General features: G+C 38.9%; 2 protein-coding genes across 2 annotated transcripts in view; both read right to left on the minus strand.

Moving 5' to 3' along the window:
* Positions 1–6,795, minus strand: part of kcnab2a (potassium voltage-gated channel subfamily A regulatory beta subunit 2a) — a 106,042-nt gene extending 99,247 nt beyond the window's left edge. Inside the window, exon 1 of the mRNA XM_053483499.1 lies at positions 6,670–6,795. The gene's annotated coding sequence lies outside the window, so the exon portion shown is untranslated. The remainder of the gene's footprint in view (positions 1–6,669) is intronic.
* A 642-nt stretch (positions 6,796–7,437) lies between these two features.
* park7 (parkinson protein 7) lies at positions 7,438–16,184 on the minus strand. The gene is made up of 6 exons (XM_053483667.1): positions 16,022–16,184; positions 13,987–14,088; positions 13,095–13,154; positions 11,570–11,639; positions 8,307–8,393; positions 7,438–7,703 (listed from the first exon to the last, which is right to left on the minus strand). Exons 1-6 carry the CDS (start codon positions 16,109–16,111, stop codon positions 7,543–7,545), a joined length of 570 nt encoding a protein of 189 aa, XP_053339642.1. The 5' UTR covers positions 16,112–16,184; the 3' UTR covers positions 7,438–7,542.
* Positions 16,185–19,380: the final 3,196 nt, after the last annotated feature.

Here is a 19,380-nt window from a genome sequence, read left to right on the forward strand (position 1 = left end):
GCACATGCACACTCACACACCCCAAGTGAGCTGCTCTGCACAAGTGTGAAACTAACCATCATTTCACAGCATTTCTCTGAAAAGGAACTGGGTGATGCTAGCTATATATAGCCACATACAACGCCTGGCCAAAAAAGTTTAAAATCAGAAGGGTCAAATTATTGGGCTGCATGAAGCAAAGAAAACAAGGAGATCTGAAATTGCTGGAACTAGGTTAAGAACCCTTCAACATATTATCAAAACCTGTAAGAATAGTGCTAACCCATCAACTTTGTGGAAGAAATGTGGTCAGGAAAATATGAAAAGATCATTTAAACACTTTTTATATACAGTACATATTTATTTATTTTTTTTCCAAGGGCTTCAGTTTGCTAGGGAGCATAACGACTGGACTTTGGGGCGATGGAAAAAGAAATCCATTTCAATGTTATGTGGACATAAAATGAAGCCCACTGATTACCTAACTGTACTAAATGACCAGTTTATTACATTTATGGAGTATTTTATTCTTATCCCAATCCCATATTCCTATCATATTCCTGAATTCAGTACTCCAGAGTTGTAAAAAAGGTTCTGGGAGCATGAAGAATTACCAAGAACTGGACACCACATTGTCCTGTAATGAAAGACAAAGGGCCACAAGTGACTGAATGCAATCTTAGATTGTGCAACTTTTTTGCCCAGGAAGTGTATACTGTATGAACAGACTGCAATAGTGACCCTGTTTCTCGTTCTCGAACAGCTAATTTGGCTAATTAACTTACAGCTCTTGCTGGTGTGAAAGTGAGCTTATGATAGAAAGAAAAACAATTAAATAAAATTGTAGCTGTATCATTACCCATTTCTTGATGACTCCTCTATTTAACTAGAAAAACACAGGCACAGTAACAGTAGAAGAAAAATTTCAACAATGATACATAATATACATTATGATGTGTACATAAACAAGCATTAAATAAATAAATAAAAATTAAATAAAGAGTATTCCAAAGAAAATACAGTGGTGTGAAAAACTATTTGCCCCCTTCCTGATTTCTTATTCTTTTGCATGTTTGTCACACTTAAATGTTTCTGATCATCAAACACATTTAACTATTAGTCAAAGATAACACAAGTAAACACAAAATGCAGTTTTTAAATGATGGTTTTTATTATTTAGGGAGAAAAAAAATCCAAACTTACATGGCCCTGTGTGAAAAAGTAATTGCCCCCTGAACCTAATAACTGATTTGGCCACCCTTAGCAGCAATAACTGCAATCAAGTGTTTGCGATAACTTGCAACGAGTCTTTTACAGAGCTCTGGAGGAATTTTGGCCCACTCATCTTTGCAGAATTGTTGTAATTCAGCTTTATTTGAGAGTTTTCTAGCATGAACCGCCTTTTTAAGGTCATGCCACAACATCTTAATAGGATTGAGGTCAGGACTTTGACTGGGCCACTCCAAAGTCTTCATTTTGTTTTTCTTCAGCCATTCAGAGGTGGATTTGCTGGTGTGTTTTGGGTCATTGTCCTGCTGCAGCACCCAAGATCGCTTCAGCTTGAGTTGACGAACAGATGGCCGGACATTCTCCTTCAGGATTTTTTGGTAGACAGTAGAATTCATGGTTCCATCTATCACAGCAAGCCTTCCAGGTCCTGAAGCAGCAAAACAACCCCAGACCATCACACTACCACCCCCATATTTTACTGTTGGTATGGTGTTCTTTTTCTGAAATGCTGTGTTACTTTTACGCCAGATGTAACGTGACACGCACCTTCCAAAAAGTTCAACTTTTGTCTCGTCGGTCCACAAGGTATTTTCCCAAAAGTCTTGGCAATCATTGAGATGTTTTTTAGCAAAATTGAGACGAGCCTTGATGTTCTTTTTGCTTAAGTGGTTTGCGCCTTGGAAATCTGCCATGCAGGCCGTTTTTGCCCAGTCTCTTTCTTTTGGTGGAGTCGTGAACACTGACCTTAATTGAGGCAAGTGAGGCCTGCAGTTCTTTAGATGTTGTCCTGGGGTCTTTTGTGGCCTCTCGGATGAGTTGTCTCTGCGCTCTTGGGGTAATTTTGGTCGGCTGGCCACTCCTGGGAAGGTTCACCACTGTTCCATGTTTTTGCCATTTGTGGATGATGGCTCTCACTGTGGTTCGCTGGAGTCCCAAGGCTTTGGAAATGGCTTTATAACCTTTACCAGACTGATAGATCTCAATTACTTTTGTTCTCATTTTTTTCTGAATTTCTTTGTGTCTTGGCATAATGTCTAGCTTTTGAGGTGCTTTTGGTCTACTTCTCTGTGTCAGGTAGCTCCTATTTAAGTGATTTTTGATTGAAACAGGTGTGGCAGTAATCAGGCCTGGGGGTGACTACAGAAATTGAACTTTTAACTGTGATAAACCACAGTTAAGTTATTTTTTAACAAGGGGGGGCAATTACTTTTTCACACAGGGCCATGTAGATTTGGAGTTTTTTTTCTCCCTTAATAACATAATCTTCATTTAAAAACTGCATTTTGTGTTCAATTATGTTATCTTTGACTAATAGTTAACGGTTTTTGATGAGCAGAAACATTTAAGTGTGACAAACATGCAAAAGAATAAGAAATCAGGAAGGGGGCAAATAGTTTTTCACACCACTGTATATATTGACCACTGAACATGCTACATAGTATTTAATGCTGTACAGGGAAAACTTTAATAATTCAATAGCTAAGGCACATACACGCTTTCTAATAAAGGTTCTGTGGCGGTTTGGTCAAATTCGCATGAACAGTTTAGGAGGAGTTGAGAATTGGGGGGGAAAAATCAGTTTTGTTCTATTTATATAGCGCATTTACCAATGTCATTGTTGCAAAGCAGCTTTACAAAATCAAAATAACTATGGAAAGTTTAAGAAAATATGTAATATGTACTGTATAAATCAGAGGAACATGTGTATAAATCATAATGATCAGATTATGCCTAATGAATGAGCTAAAGGAATGGTGGCAAGGAAAAACTTCCTGAGATGGCAATAGGAAGATGCCTTGAGAGGAACCAGACTTAACAGGGAACCCACCTTCCCTTGAACTGCAGTCATACAGAGTGTTAGGAGGTTGGAAATACAGTATAAGGTCTGACAGGTGTTTAAGTTATTATGGACACAATTTTCACTATTGGAGGCTCAGGTATTTTAACCCTGAACTACTGAGTCATCAGAGAACAGCTGTGTGCAATAACTAGTGTCCAAGACCATCTTCACGGTCAAGTTGAACCATCCCCAGTCACCACACGCATCCCAGCACACCTCCATGCGACAAGATCTCCGATCGTCCGTAGAGCAGAGGGGGTCTGACAACAACAGGGACTAGATGACACATTATAGTCCCGAAATTGCTTATTACATTCATGAAACACCATTCGTTTATTTTGGGAGAATTAGCTTTTTAAAGTAAGCAAATTTAAAGTGTACTATCAAATCAACAAAAGATACGAGCACATCACCCCTATTTTATCCTCACTGCATTGGCTACCTGTGAAATTTTGCATTGATTTTAAAATACTACTTTTGACGTATAAAAGCATTAAATGGTCTCGTGCCGCAGTATCTGAGTGAGCTGCTAGTGTCTTATGATCCGCCACGCCTACTTCGATAATGCAGACTGCTTGTCAGTACCACGTATTATGAAAATTACAGCTGGGGGCATAGCTTTTTTTTTTACAAATCCCCAAAGTTATGGAATAATCTTCCAGTTAATGTTCGGAATTTAGACACAGTCTCAGTGTTTAAGTCTAGGCTAAAAACCTATTTATTTAGCCAAGCATTTTTGTAAATAGAGTTGCCTTAAGTAAAGGTGCAGATCTGGGGGATTCATGGACATAGAGTATTATGGTGACCCGGTATGTTTAGCTGCTGTCTTCCCCACTCTTACTAATCACTCAGGTTTGTTGACTGTGAAGTGATTGTTCGCTTTATATCTCAGGGACCCATCATGTCCGAGTTTCCTTCTGGCTCTCCCTTTTATTTATGCTGCCATATTTAGTCCTGCCGGAGTCTCTGCTTGCACTTTGCACTAAATATTAATTCACCTTATTATTATAAATAAACCTTATACATTGTGTGACAGTGACCATACCCAACTTATGTCTTCCACTCTTCTGCTCTCCCTGTTGAGCTATACATGTTGCTCCTGAGCTGCCAGTGATCCAGACGCCCTCTGGACCTGTCTGACTCGTCCTGGTGCCCCTCTTCTGGTTGGAGATCTCGTCGCATGGTGTGGTCTGCTTGGGATGCGTGTGGTGACTGGAGGCCGTTCCACTTTTCCACGAAGATGGGCCTGGCCTTAGCTGATGCTGACACCTGTTCTCTCAGAACTCGTGACTGCAGTCACTCGATAGTTCAGGACTACCTGAGCCTCCAATTACAAACTGGATTCTATATGAACACTTCCAGCCTCCCAACACACAGTATGATTGCAGATCAATCCCGATGATCCATTATCATCCAATGGAGGATGGGTTCCCTGTTGAATCTGGTTCCTCTCAAGGTTTCTTCCTACTGCCATCTCTATTTTCCTTGCCAGTGTTACCGACATCTTCGGCTTGCTCATCAGGAATAATCTTAACATTTCGATTCATACACATTCACATTTCATACAAACTTAAAAAAAAATACTTTTGATTGTGTAAGACTGCTTTGCAATAATATCAATTGTTAAAAGCGCTAAAAAACAACCAAACAAAAATGCAATCATGACAGTGCTCCAAGATGTATTTAAAAATTATCTCAATGCATTTTATGATGTCGATATTATGAACATCATATTCCCCCAGATTGCAATTCGCAGATGAGAGTCTGCCTACCAACTGACTTCACTAAAAAGGCAGAAAAGCCACCTTCATATAAACCTACAAATCACTTCATAACCTTCTAACAACTGCCTGAAGGCCACCACGCTTTGTGAGGAACCCCACCAGGACCACCGCGCTACTGATCTTATTCATGTGGTGGATTACAGCAGTGATCCTGACTCTGTATACACTGACATTGTGTTGACACAATATCAACACAATGTCAGTGTTAACCTGTACAAATAGGATCTGCCCAGTGGTGTTCCTGTGGTGGCAGTGGTGGTTCACGGATGGGTGAGGGAAGTCCAGGAGTCTGGTTCCTTCCACAGGAGTCAATTACTGACCAATGTCTTTAACATTAAATGTACATCCTGCACCATATATAGCGACACACACATCTCTTATTTAGCCATCAGCTTTTAAATTGACCTTAAGGTTATTTTGCGCATGTGGTAACTAACAATTAAGATAACAATAATAAACACTTCATTAAAAACTATGTCTTTAACTTTCTTAATGAAAATGAATCCAAAACAAGGGAAAAGCAAAACAGAGGCAGCAGAATACAACTACTACTTAAAGTTTAAACATGGCAAATGATAATTATGGGAGTTAGGTTGAAATGTTACGAAAACTAGATTAAGCCTGTGGAGAACGGCAGGGTTAAGCAAAGTGAAATGTCAATGGCCAGAGAGTAAGGGTAAATGAGAAAAAACACACAAAAGAAAATGTGGCTAAGCTATATATTTGTGCGTGTGTGTGAGAGAGAGCATACAGAGCTCAAAAGCCAGCAATAATTTGTGTGTGTTCGTGTGTGTGTGTAAACTTAAAGTTTGCTGAGAACAGTAAATAAAAACACGTGTGTGGAGAGATGAACATTTGTTCAGAAAATATTGTTGGTATATAAAAATACTAGTTCGTTTAAACTGAAGGATGCTCACAGGCAGAGGAAAAGAAAAAATAGACAGAGGGATGGAGAAAGTGATAGAGAGGGATAGAGAGATAAATTTATAGCAAGATATAGATAGAGATATAGACAAAGAGATGGATGAAGGCATATTGCTAACAGATAGATATAATGTGAAGTCCATTTGCTAACAGATGGATAGAAAGAGAGAGAAATGTATATAGAGAGATAATCAGACATATTGCTAAAGAGACAGACAGATGAAGAACAGTCACTAACAGACAGAAAAAGAGAAATAGAGAGCGAGAGAAACAGACAGACAAACAGATGGATAAAGTCCAGGTGCTAACAGATAGATAGATAGATAGATAGATAGATAGATAGATAGATAAGATTAATGAAAGAGAGATATTAAGCCCAGTTTCTAACAGATAGACAGAAAGAGAGAAATGTATATAGAAATAGAGAGACAAATAGATAGAGAGACAGACAGATAAAGAACAGTCACTAACAGATGAAGAAAAAAAACCAAATAGATAAAATCCAGTTGCTAACAGATAGGCAGCCAGACAGATGAGCTTATATACGTGTGTGTGTGTGTGTGTGTATATATATATATATATATATATATGAATGTATGATAAAAGACAGAGATATTAAGCCCAGTTGTTGGTTGGTTCATAGATAGATATATAGATAGATAGATACCAGTTGCTAACAGTGAGACGCCGCTAGGTGCATCACTGAGATGCCGTTACGTTAACCTGTTAGCCACGTAGCTAACTCGCGCGAGCTCCGATTCTTGCTCGTCTGGTTAAAAATCTCACCATGCCACAATTATCATTTTACATGTTTGTGCTCAACAAAACCACAACTAACAACAGGAAAAGTCGTAATTGACATTTTTACCAACCTCAATTCGTATTTAACCGGTCACTCAAAAGAAAACTTACCTCAGGTAAAAATAACGGTCGCACGCAGCACCGCAGCCGAACAGACAGAATTTTCTGTAACGGTCCGAGTTTAAAAAGCGCGAGACATCAAACAGGCTCTCTTGACACACGCGCGCGCCACAAAACACGCGCAGAATTCATGTGGATGGGAAAGTCTGATTGGCTCATCAACAGCACGTGATAGCGTAAAAAAAAATCGACATATCCTACTGGTGGGCGTCACAGTCAGTCATTGAACAATTCTTGTACAAGTCCCGCCTACTAGAAAACCGGCTTGAAACTGTGATTGGCTAGAACATGGAGCTAGTCCTGAATCCTGCCTCTTTTATGTTTATTCATCATTTAATCAGTTTTTTGTAATACAGTAGGTAGTTTAATTTCTGGCAAGCTTTACATGCAACAAGACTACTGACACAGGCAGTAGTGGTGTAGTGGTTAGGACCTCCGGGTTCGATTCCCAACTTGGGTCTGTGTGTGTGAAGTTTTTATGTTCTCCAGAGACTTGGTGGGTTTCCATTCACCTTCAAAGATTAAGTTTATTGGTATTCCCCAATTGCCAATAGTGTGTGCTTGTGCATGCGCGCCCTGCAATGAATTGGCACAGGATAAGCAGCATAGAAGATAAATCAATGAAGACTACTGACAAAGTTGTACAGTGATTTTGTTTTAATTGTGGCAAGGAAACAAAACCTAAGGTGCTTAAAACTTAAATCCATGACACTGCTTTGTATCACCAAGCAATAAAATAAGGTGCTTTTATTCTTTAAAAAAAAATCACACTAATTCTCACGTTATTTGATGCTCCATGTAATAATACAGCGCAGTACTCATGTTGTTACTTATTGAGCATTGGGATAATTTATTTTAACTTTGTTAATCTTTCAGGATGAGCGGTGCTTTGACCTGAGCGGCCACCTCGGCACCCAGCAGCTCCTCCACTATGGTCAGGGCAAACTCGAAGCTGGTGCCTGGGCCTCGGCTCGTGATCAGGTGTCCGTCTTTCTGAACACGGGCCTCTGAATACTTGTAGTGACCTAAATAAATAAAAAACAAAGCAAAATAGATCATGCGGTACTTCCTCAACATGTCACTCCTTATATTCAACCGGACACATGCAGGGCATGGCTGACGTGTGTCCATCTTCTATAAATTGGATAAGTATTTAATAACAATATATATATATATATATATATATATATATTTTAAATAGGACAACTAGATAGTAAAAAAATCTAATTCCTTTCAGTAGGAAAGTCAGAAATTACAACAAAATATGGATAGTCAAATGCAAAAAAAAAAAAATGGGGGGGGGGGGGGGTCAAACAAAAAAAACTACAAAAACTCTATAGATGTGACAACCTGGTCATTCAGTACATTCAGGTTCATTCAAATTTAGGTTCATTCAGGTTCATTCAAATCATTATAATTAAAAATGAAGGCAGTCGACAATGCCTTCATTTTTAATTATAATGATTTAAATTAGAAATAAATTATGAATTTTAAATTTGGATCGGATCAGACAATTTCGATCATCCTACATATTTCTTGCTATTATGTTACTCAAAGCCACTCTCGAGGAAACAGGATAAGGAAAAAAGACCAAGGGCAGACTTCTGAACCAATTTTCCTGGTCTTACCTCCAGCCATCATCTTGTCTTTAGCACCTGGGTGGGTTGTTACCATGCTGCCATAACCGATCCCGTGAGCCAAAAGAGCTGTAGGACCTAAAAAGATTAATCAAATTAATTATTAATATTGTAGCTATGCCATCTAATGTAGCTATGGCTGTAACAAATCAGAACAAAAACACAGCCGAACAAGAACAATCTTCCTGTTCCAGATCTGTTTAAACTCTAAACTACTGACCCAATACACTGATCATCCATAACATCATATTATCATACTGCATATCATCCAGTGTTGTTTACGTTGTTAACGAGCAGGCTGTTAGGCAGCAAGTGAACAGTCAATCCTCAAACTTGATGTGCTAGAAGCAGAAAAAATGGGTAATGATCTGAGCGACTCCTACAAATTGTGATGACTGGGTGAGAAAGTCAACAACACTTGAGCTCTTCTGGGATGTTCCGGGTCTGCACTAGTCTCAGCACCTACCAACAGTACAGCAAGAAAGGACAACCGATGAACAGGTGCAAAGGCTCACTGATGTGCATGGGGAGTCAAAGCTAGTCTTTCTGGTCTGATACCACAGAAGTGCTCAAACTGATGAAAAAGTAAATGCTGGTTCTTATACAAAGGAGTCAGCACACACACAGTGCATCATAGTTTCTTGTGTATGGGTCTGTGTAGCTGCAGACCAGTTAAGGTGTCCATGTTGACCTGTGTCCTCCAACTAAAGCTCCTACAATGGAAATGTGGGCTCCAGAACTGGACCAGCGCAATGAAAGAATGTGGACTATGTACTATGAGATGACGAAGTATTATGACAATTCATGTGGATGTTATTTTGACATGTACAGTACCACATACCTAAACACTGTTACAGACCGAGTTACACCCCTTCATGGAGATAGTGTTCCCTGTAAAATCTATCTAGGGTAACTACACAATATCAAGCAGGTGTTTTTAATATTATAGCTAATGTATAGTCTACAGTATATATATATATATATATATATATATATATATTAAAAGATAGAAATAACAGTATTTTCAATCCAAGTGTGTACTTGTGCAAAGACAGGAGTCATATAGACAAAGAAGCAAAAGAATTTCTGTTTAAAATAATAATAATCAATACAGGGTTATCTAATATTACTGACATATTCAGTTTCCTTCCAGGTCATTTTACCATATTTAGAAAAACTCTCTCTCTCTCTTTCAGTATGCTGAGTCAACACTAAGCTCTCGCAAGTCTTTAATAAAAAAATAATTTAATAATAAAATTGCAATTGATTTTTCAGCTTTCTGGTGAGGTTTCCTTTTACAGAATCCTCAGATTTGGTCATATATTCTTACACATGGGACAATGGAGATGGACGGTGATAGGACACATCACAAAAACACTAGTTCATTCTGAGCAATACGGTAAGAAGAGGTGATTTGTTTTCTTGGCATTTCCCCTTCACGCTCTCACAGCCTCGGCCCTTTCCTCTCTCGGACAGTCTGGTGCAGTACTTCAGCTCATTTTATAGTGTGTCACTGGTGTGTGTGAAGGAATGCCAAAGGCATCACGACTCACTCTGTACACACTCCTGTGGGATCTTGACTGATTTTCTAGGGCACTTTTTTCCGCACCATTGCCCTCGTTCCTGACGTCCTTCCGATGTCCTTCATCGTCAGAGCTAATGACATGTAACGTACAACTGTAATAACCTCCATTACAGAATCAACGGGACTAGTGCAGTCTGCAGTTACGGCCTGAGAGAGCAGGAAGGGTTCACTGCTTCCAGATTTATTTTTATTGCTTTGCAAAATATGGCAAATGTTTTTTGTAGATAAGATCAGTTCCTTGTGGTGCAGAAAACAGGAACTAAAAACATGTCCAAAATTGGTTGTGGTTTTTTTGTTTGGTTTGTTTAAGAGTGACTTAAAGGTTAGAGTATCAGCTATGTTCTATATTTAAAAAATATATATTAAGAATAACGCACAACTCGGGGCGGCATTGAACACCGAGACTTGTGATGAAGTTCCTAGTAAATGAAGGTGTAAAGGCTAATGACATTTAAAGAAGACCTCAAGCCCAGTATGGTGATGAGAGACTTAGCCACAGTGAAACATCTAAACAGTGCAAACGTTTTAAAGAAGGCTGTACGTCCGTAAATAGCGAACCCGGCCAAGGTGGCTGGGAGCCCACTGCAGTCACTCTCATGAACATTCAGCGAGTGGAACGACTTACGCTTAAAAATCAAAAGATAACTTGTCGCCATTTTGCAGAAGAGACGCATTTGTCTGTATGCATGGGAATTGTACATACACTTATTCAGGAACTTTTATAAGCATGCGACCTTTTAGCATTATAAGAACACGCATTGTGTTGATTCAATTAAGAAAAATCACTTTAAAAACTTTTTTTTGCTATTTTTGTGGATTTTTCCCCCGATTTTTCTGCCTAATTTTTAGCAGTGTTTAATTCCTCCCAGTCACTAGGGGGTTCCCACATTAAGCTTTTACCACCATTCAGTCGGGAGGGCCGCAGACTATCACGTGATTCCTCCGACCCACGTGATGTCACCAACCATCTTTTCAAACTGCTCGCTCACGCAGGACAGCGCTATCCGCCCCCTCCACTTATGTGAGCTCACAGACACCCTGAAGCCGTATTAATTTGTGAGTACAAGTACCCATCATCCCTCATCCCTCCCCTCTGAGAGAGCTCAGCCAATCAGCTCTCTCTAGACCTCCGGCTGTGAGAGGTAACAGCATCACTGGATCTCCGGTGATCGAACCAGCGATCTCCGGATGATAGGGCGATCTCCGGATGATGGGGCAGTGGTAGCTCAGAGGGCTAAGACACTGAGTTACTGATCGGAAGATCGGCGGGTCGATCCCCAGCTCCACCAGGTTGCCACTGTTGGGCCCTTGACCAAGGCCCTTAACCCTAACTGCTCCAGGGGCGCTGTATCATGGCTGAGCCTAGTGACCGCTCTGACAGCCTAGTCACGCTCTGACAGCCTAGTCACGCTCTGACCCCAGTTACACTGGGATATGCAAGGAAGGAATTTCACTGTGCTGTAATGTATATGTGACAAATAAAGGCTTAAACTTAAACTTTACCACTGCGCCCCTCGGAGGCCCTAACAAAATGACTTTTAATTAACATGCACTTTAAAGTAAGTGTGTGGGGGGGGGGGGGTGACAAGTTTGTTTGTTTTTGTGTGTGCATTTAAGTGTTTCTGTGCAAGGTTAATGTGCATGTAATACGTGGGGGATGAAACAGTACCTGCGCAGATGGCGGCGATCAGCCCCTTCCTGCCCTCTTGCTCCTTTAACACCTCCTTCACAGCAGGAGACTAAAACAAAAAGGCACAGCAGACGTCACACTTAGTCACAGGCATTGGAGCCAAAACATCTCGATCTATCAGGATTACCAGTCAACCCATTTAAAAAAAAATAAAAATGTTTGTCCATTTCACACACAGTGACGCTATAAACACTGACGAGCTTTGGCCCTCTTTAGCCCTTTTCAGACACGGATTACGCAATATTGCTGCCTTTATCAACCATTATCAAGTGACAGCTTTCTGTTGTTGAGACGTAACTCACTTATGTTGACGTTCCTCACTGCTTTATGCAGACATACACATCAAGTGACATATGATGCATGAGGCCAGACCAATTTCCAGAAATAAAAAAGGTCGTTGCAGTGGTAATTTTCTCATCTGCCATGTGGAAGACCCGGGTTCGATTCCCAGCCAAAGCCCAAACCCCAGCCACTGCAGTGCCGGTCCAAAGCTCGGATAAAATAGTAGGGTTGCGTCAGGAAGGGCATCCGGCATTAAAACTCGTGCCAATTCGTTGAGCAGATCAAATGTTGAGGCGAACCCTTGACGGGAGCGACCGAGAGATTTACAACAGCAGTCACATCCACAGCTTTGGGATTAGATCACAGTCAGGATTGCCAGATCACAGATCCTACCTAGGCAGTGCTGAAAACCCAGGACTGAAAGACGAACATCATTGTGTTTACTTTCAATCTTTAACAAAACATGAGTGTTTTTAAACTGCAAACAGGGTCTTTTGCTAATTTTGTTAAATTACGTTTAGTATAATTAACATAACGGACAACCTTAAACGTTCTAAAAATATCTAAAATTAACCGTTCAGTTACCACAAAATAAAATGTATAATTAACTGCATCAAATGGGGGAGAAAACTGCATCAAACAAAGGAAATATTAAAATGACAAGAACTGAGTTTAGAGCATTATTAAACCCTGGAAGGTTATTGCTAAACTCTAAACTCCACAAAAGTAACGTGATCAGAATTCTGAAATCAGAGCCACTGTATGTTTAACAGTGACAGTAAGAGCATTTACATTTACGCATTTGGCAGACGCTCTTATCCAGAGCGACTTACATTTTTATCTTATTACACATCTGAGCAGTTGAGGGTTAAGGGCCTTGCTCAAGGGCCCAACAGTGGCAACTTGGTGGTTGTGGGGTTTGAACTCGGTATCTTCCGAACCGTAGTCCAATGCCTTAACCACTGAGCTACCCCTGACCCTAGAGCACACACAATTGGATTGGGACTAAACAGATGTCTTCCCATAAAAATAAACACTTGTTAGAGAGCCTCATCAGAAAAAAGATTGGACTTTGAAGCAATGGAAAAAGCTCATGTGGTCTGATGAGTCCAGATAGACCCTATTCCAAATCGATGGGCGCGTCAGGATAAGAAGGGAAGCACATCTGTATATACTGAAGGACATACAGTAACTGCTGTGTCATAAAATATTTAGTTCTCACCTCAGACAGGTTCTGGGCTCCGAGCAGTCCCCCGGGTAACAGAACCACGTCATATGGACCCTGAAGTGGAATTTTACCGTTAGTGACCTTTAAACCCAGTTTCTAAATGAAGAGTGTGTGAAGTGGAAAGCACACTGCTGATTACTCTTTAGTTTCTTATCAACTGCAATTTAATAAATACAATGCACATTTTGGGGTGTAAGGACATCAAATAATACCATGTTGTTGTGACAGAAAAAGTCCACTAGGGGGAAACCGCACTCCAGAAAATGTTGTAGTAATAATAAAATAAATAATAATAAATAAACATTATTAGGAAAAATTGCATTTATAAACAATTTCGATATAAAATATAAAACTGTATCTATTAAAAATGTGAAATGTAAATATAAACAATAAATCCCAATATTTGTGTAAACTAAAAATGTATCCACAAATAACATCTAATTAAAGTTTAAAATAGAAATGTGGATCAAATAAAAAATACTGTAATTTAAAATGTCACAAATGTCAAAATAAAATCAACATTAAGTGCAGCATATAAAATGTAAAGACATAACTGAACTAAAGAATAAATAACAAATAAAAAAAAATCGAATAATAAAGAAAACAAATAAAATCTGTTATAAATAAATAGTTTTAAAACAATTTATATTGGTTATAAAGTGAACATTAAAAACCTACCAAATAAAAAGATGTATTTTGTAAAACAATTTACATGGTCACACAGAAATGTATAACACACTACATAGCTATAATAAGACAATATTATTAATAATTTCTAGTTTCTTAAAATATCTATTGACCACAAACACACATGAACCTGCTTAGTGTGTTTAAATCTTTTAAATAGAGCTAAAGCTCATATGGTGTGTATTTGGTGAATGTTGACCTGCTTTGAGGCTTCCTCCAGGCTTGAGTCTGGACAGATGAGGACATCACGGCTGCACTGGACAGGATCCTTCCCTGTCAATCCTGCTACAGTCACTGCAATCTGTAAAAAAAAACAAATGCTGAAATATGAGATTTTATGTCTCTGACATTAAATATTTATAAGGCAGTTTGTATCAAATCTCACTCTTATCACCTAAAGAGATAAGGGCCCGATCACAGGTCACATAGAAAACGTGTGGAAAACACCATTTGTGTCGCCTTCTCCATCTTTCCAAAGCACATATATTAATTTATTTTATCAGAGTTGAGAGTTAGCTCTTTTTGGTGAGCTCAGTAAAATGATCTGACTCACCGGAATAAAGTTTTCTTATGACTGTTTAGATCAATTAAAGATTAAAAAAAATCTCATTTTAGATCTCATCTTCAATAATTTTAAAAGAAAAAAAAAAAACTTTTCCACCTCAGCAATGAGTTGATTCATATTGGAGAACTGAGTCAGACTTCAACGTTATGTTTCTTCTGCATCTGGGGCAGCAGTCTGGAGACAAACTTGGAAGCAACACGGCATATGTTCGAACCACAGGTGAGGATTGCCTGGACTATTCTGGATGACACACTGACAATGGCAGCAATGTTGTGGATTGTTCTCCGACGATCAGCATGCACAGGTTGCCAAATGATTTCGACATATTTAAGAGTCGAGATCATTGACAGTCTTTCTGGTCTCTTGTCATCTTCCTGTGATGTTCTGACACTCTTGAAGTGCACATACCACTCAAAACTCCTTAAACGACTCATTGCAGGCTCGCCATAAACTTGTCAAATGTCCCAAATCATGTCAAATGTCTCTGTGGCAGATTTGCCAGGTTCATGCAGAATTTCACATTCGCTTTGTTCTAACTTTCTGTCCATGATGAAATAGTAGATGTGACAATGCATGTGGTCAGAACAGCAGCAGTTGCACAGGTCGTACAGATGTACACAGGACGATGTCTTCGGTGCTGAAGTTCGGTGCTTCCTAAGATTGTGCGTGTAACGCCTTGTGCTGCCATCTGTTGGTGAGTTACAAAACTAGTCTCGAAACCTTTTGATACCACCTCGTGTTTCGCTTAAACATGAGAGTTAAATCCATTATCCTTTTTTTTTTTCAATCTCACCTGTATCGATTAAGAAACACAAAATTGAGTCAATTCGTACTTCTATCAGTAGTATTTAGATTAATCTCTAATGCGCTAGACTGTATATCCTTTACACTATGTCTATATCAAAGTTTTAATCCTAGTTATTTTTATATCTCGTCGTCAATTTTCCAACTCATCCAGGAGTCGACTCTTCTGGTTCAGGGAGTCAAATGATCGGACTTACTAAAAACAAGCTTCAGTAACATTTAGATAGATCTCTGAAACATAAACTTCATGTTTGTACTCTTGCCTGTTTTCCACATATTGAACTTAACATGTAAGAAATGATTTTCAACTCAGCTAAGATTTGATCCTGACTTTGATCCTAAGATTTGATCCTGACTTTGATCCTAAGATTTGATCCTGACTTTGATCCTAAGATTTGATCCTGACTTTGATCCTAAGATTTGATCCTGACTTTGATCCTCCAAAGAGTCTGGCTCACTCACAAAAGTTCAGAGCTCAATCTGAAATATGTAGATAAAAAGATACAGATGAAAAGTCTCACAAAAACCTACAAGCTCGGATTCAAAAAGAGCACAGTACTCTGTGTGTGTGTGTGTGTGTGTGTTTTAAAGTCCATCACCATGACAGAAGCACACTTTGACATTTAAAGTGAACCTGAACCCTGCCACACTCCACACCACTGGAGCTAAATATTTCATCTAAATAAAGCTTTATGATTTAATAATAAACTTTGTGTGTTTATACAGTAAACTTTATCATTGTATTAAAGCCAGGAAGAGAATGTAGCTAATGATTTTGACGTTATGTCAGGGTGAGGATGCTAACTGTGTTAAATCGGGTGCAGTGGCTAAAGCAGCATGCTAACGCTGAGAGAGAGCCACCAACCCCGGCTCTGCGCAGGACGTCCACCGGGATCACGGTCTCCATCTCCTCCGCTCCCTTCGACAGAATTACTAAAGCGCGCTTTGCAGCCATGACTTCACCCCAAACACACGGAGAAACTGCAGGAACGTTACAGCCTACACGCTTCCGTTACAGCCGTTAAATTGCTACAGAGTTCCAAATACATCTAAACATTAGACGTAGTGCACTCGCTAGGATTTAAGAAGCCTGCAGGTCAAGCCCTAAATAGTGTACTTTCAAAGGTAGTAAATCGCAATTTGGGATGTGGAATACAAAATAAAAGTCCCGTTTCCTGCATATATTAGAAAAAAATTAAAAAAAAAAAAAAAAAAGACTAACGTGCTTATTTATATACATGTACTTATACAAGTATATATATATATATTCATACATATACTTATATACAAACAATAACCCTAAAAAAAATATTACAACTTGCATCAAAACTAACAATTATTTCTTTCTGAACATTTCAAATTCAAATTTTATTTGTCACATACAGTCATACACAGTACGATATGCAGTAAAATGCTTAGACAACTGCTCGTGACTATGAATAGGAATAGGAAATAAATATGAAAATAAAATAAAGGGTAAATTTAACTAGGAAAGAATAAAATTAAAGTTAAAATAAAATAACTGTACAACAAAAATGCCCAATATAGAAAATATATGAAGAAATATATTACAATAGGAGCAGCTGTTCGAGTAGGTATATATTATATAATTTTTGTGTGGAATGGAGTTAGAATAAACGGTAATAAAAGAATGGTAATGTCCAGGGTTGTGCAATCCACATATTTAAAGTGACTTGTGCAGTGCAAATATGCTTAAAAGTGATTTATTTAAAGTGACTTGTGATAGAGTGATTTGATGACCACGAAGTGTAGTTGTGCAGTGGCCACTAGTGTAAACCAATGTTCAGAATATCCGGTGTGTGTGTGTGTGTGTGTGTGTGTGTGTGTGTGTGTAAAAAGCATATGTGTGGGTCAGTACTGTGTGGTGGTGTGATTGAGAGACTGTATCGCCTGCGAGAAGAAGCTCCTCCTCAGCCTGTCTGTGTTGGCCTTCAGAGAGCGGAATCGCTTCCCAGACCGCAACAGAGAGGACAGTCTATTGTTGGGATGGCTGAGGTCCTTCATTTACAAACCGATATCTTGGAACAAAAAAAAAAATACAGTGAATCATACTAATTTCTTTTTGTAAATATATAAGACCAAGCCTTTCACAGCCATTCATTGTGCTGGTTATCCTTTTAAAAATTTTTAAATTGTATTTTTTTTTTATGGTGTGTAAGGTGTTCTTAAGATAAGATAAGATAAGATAAGATAAGATAAGATAAGATAAAACTTTATTAGTAGGAAATTTGTTTTGCCACGGTAGCAAGTGGACAGTACAAAGTTAAAAATTAAGAAACAACAGAATAAAGTAAAATAAAATAAAAAATAGGGGAAATAAAATAAAATAACAAATACTAACAGTAGTAAATGTCATAAAGGCGCCTACAAATAAAATCTATTATTATTATTATTATTATTATGTAGCTAAACTGAAAATGTACACCAGTCTTTGTCTAAACAAGTAACTTATTAAACAACAAATAAAAGTACAGAAAGTCACCACAGGGCTAATTATTAGACACAAAGAGTGAAGGTGAGTTTAGAGAAACTGTAGCCATAACTAGCAGAACATGAAGACATAACAAAGGTGACGTTATTAATGTTATGTATGCTCAGTATTACTAATGTTTTTTTACCACTGGAAAGAAGAGATCTGCATATTGTTTAGTCCTACAGTATATAAAACGCATACAGTGTCACATCACATTAAAAAAAACTGTTAGGAAAAGTTTGTAGATATTTCTTTATCGTGTAATACTGCTATGTTTGAATTGAATCACTCCCTGTAAGCCTGTTTAATAAGTACAATGTAGAATCTAGTTGCAAGCAACAATGATCAGCCCAAACACCCGCGTCATCGCTGCTGTGCGCCACATGCAACCTGGGTGCAGAGTTTTATGTCTCCACCAGAGGGCAGTGTAGGACATGATATTCTGGAATTCTTAGTACTGTTGAGAATTGGACTCATTTTGTTGAGTCACATCATTTGATCTGCTCACCAATAAGAGTCTCTTCTTCCTTGATAGGTTTAAACATTTTCATTCGATCTTCAGTGTGAACTGATCACCCTCGGTCACATCAGATGTAAATTAAGAGCTTGCTTTATTTCTGATGTCAAAATTTGGAGCAAAACATCTTTTTTAAATAACTTCCCTTCTTTCCGCGTTACTGTCATCCACTAACATTTGCTAAACTACTGTGTCCATTTTTCTCTTTTTCTCGCTGCACCACACAACCTATGTGATTTTTTAAAATGTTAGCATGCATTTAAAGGACGCATACCAATACCATTCTGAAATAATTGTAGAATAGGGGGAATTTTATGTTAAGATCTCCAGAAAGCTGCGGATGCTGGAAAAAAAGTATCACCTATGATGTCATTCAATGTGATGTCACTCAATTTGATCAATATGAGTTATTAACCGAACCACTTTCTTAGTGTATCAAATTCCATTGGGTGCGTTTTGCAAACTGACTTCCTGTTGAGTAGAGCCCATGACATGCACTGGTGAAAGTTGTTCACCTCAATGAACTATTGAGCATCCTAATGGCAGCATATTGCAGCATTTTTTTCAGATTTTTATTAGTATTTGTGCATGTTAAGCGCCCCCATATAGTTGCAAGCAGCAATGAGTGGGCCCAAGCACCCTGCGCCATCACCACCCAGGTGCACTACAAAGACAGTAGGCACAGTAGGCACATGCATGTAAAGGGGACATACCAATACCCTCACTCATTGTCTATACTGCTTAATGCTGTATTCAGGGTCGCAGGGGGCTGGGAGCACAGGGTACACCCTGGACAGGGCACATACACATACACACTCAGACACACACACTATGGGCGATTTGGAAATGCCAATTAGCCTAATCTGCATGTCTTTTGGACTGTGGTCGGAAAACCACCAAGCATGGGGAGAAGATGCAAACTCCATGCACACAGAGATGGTAATCGAGCCTGGCTGGGAATTGACTTCGGACTCTGAAGGTGCAAGGCGACAGTGCTAACCACTACACCACCGTGCCGCTGTCATATCAATCACATTATGGCACAGTTTTAGAAAACTTTAGGGCTTTTTGGCATAAGTTTAAGCCGTCGTCACAGCTGACCTGTTTGAGATATCAGAAATCCCTCCAAAATTTTGCATCTGCAATGTATTGAGATTACATAGACCTTTCCTTAGGAGGGGTACATCTAAATCCATTGGGTGTTTTTTGCAAA

Source organism: Clarias gariepinus, chromosome 23 (genome assembly GCF_024256425.1).
Source record: "Clarias gariepinus isolate MV-2021 ecotype Netherlands chromosome 23, CGAR_prim_01v2, whole genome shotgun sequence".
Taxonomy (NCBI): domain Eukaryota; kingdom Metazoa; phylum Chordata; class Actinopteri; order Siluriformes; family Clariidae; genus Clarias; species Clarias gariepinus.

What these genes read in the sequence shown, in the direction of transcription:
- park7 (XM_053483667.1), bottom strand. Translation starts at nt 16,111, where the DNA reads ATGGCTGCAAAGCGCGCTTTAGTAATTCTGTCGAAGGGAGCGGAGGAG. An exon ending in ACGTCCTGCGCAGAGCCGGG is followed by an intron (nt 14,089 to 16,021) that starts GTTGGTGGCTCT and finishes TTTTTTTTACAG; the next exon opens with ATTGCAGTGACTGTAGCAGG. An exon ending in TGGAGGAAGCCTCAAAGCAG is followed by an intron (nt 13,155 to 13,986) that starts GTCAACATTCAC and finishes ATTCCACTTCAG; the next exon opens with GGTCCATATGACGTGGTTCT.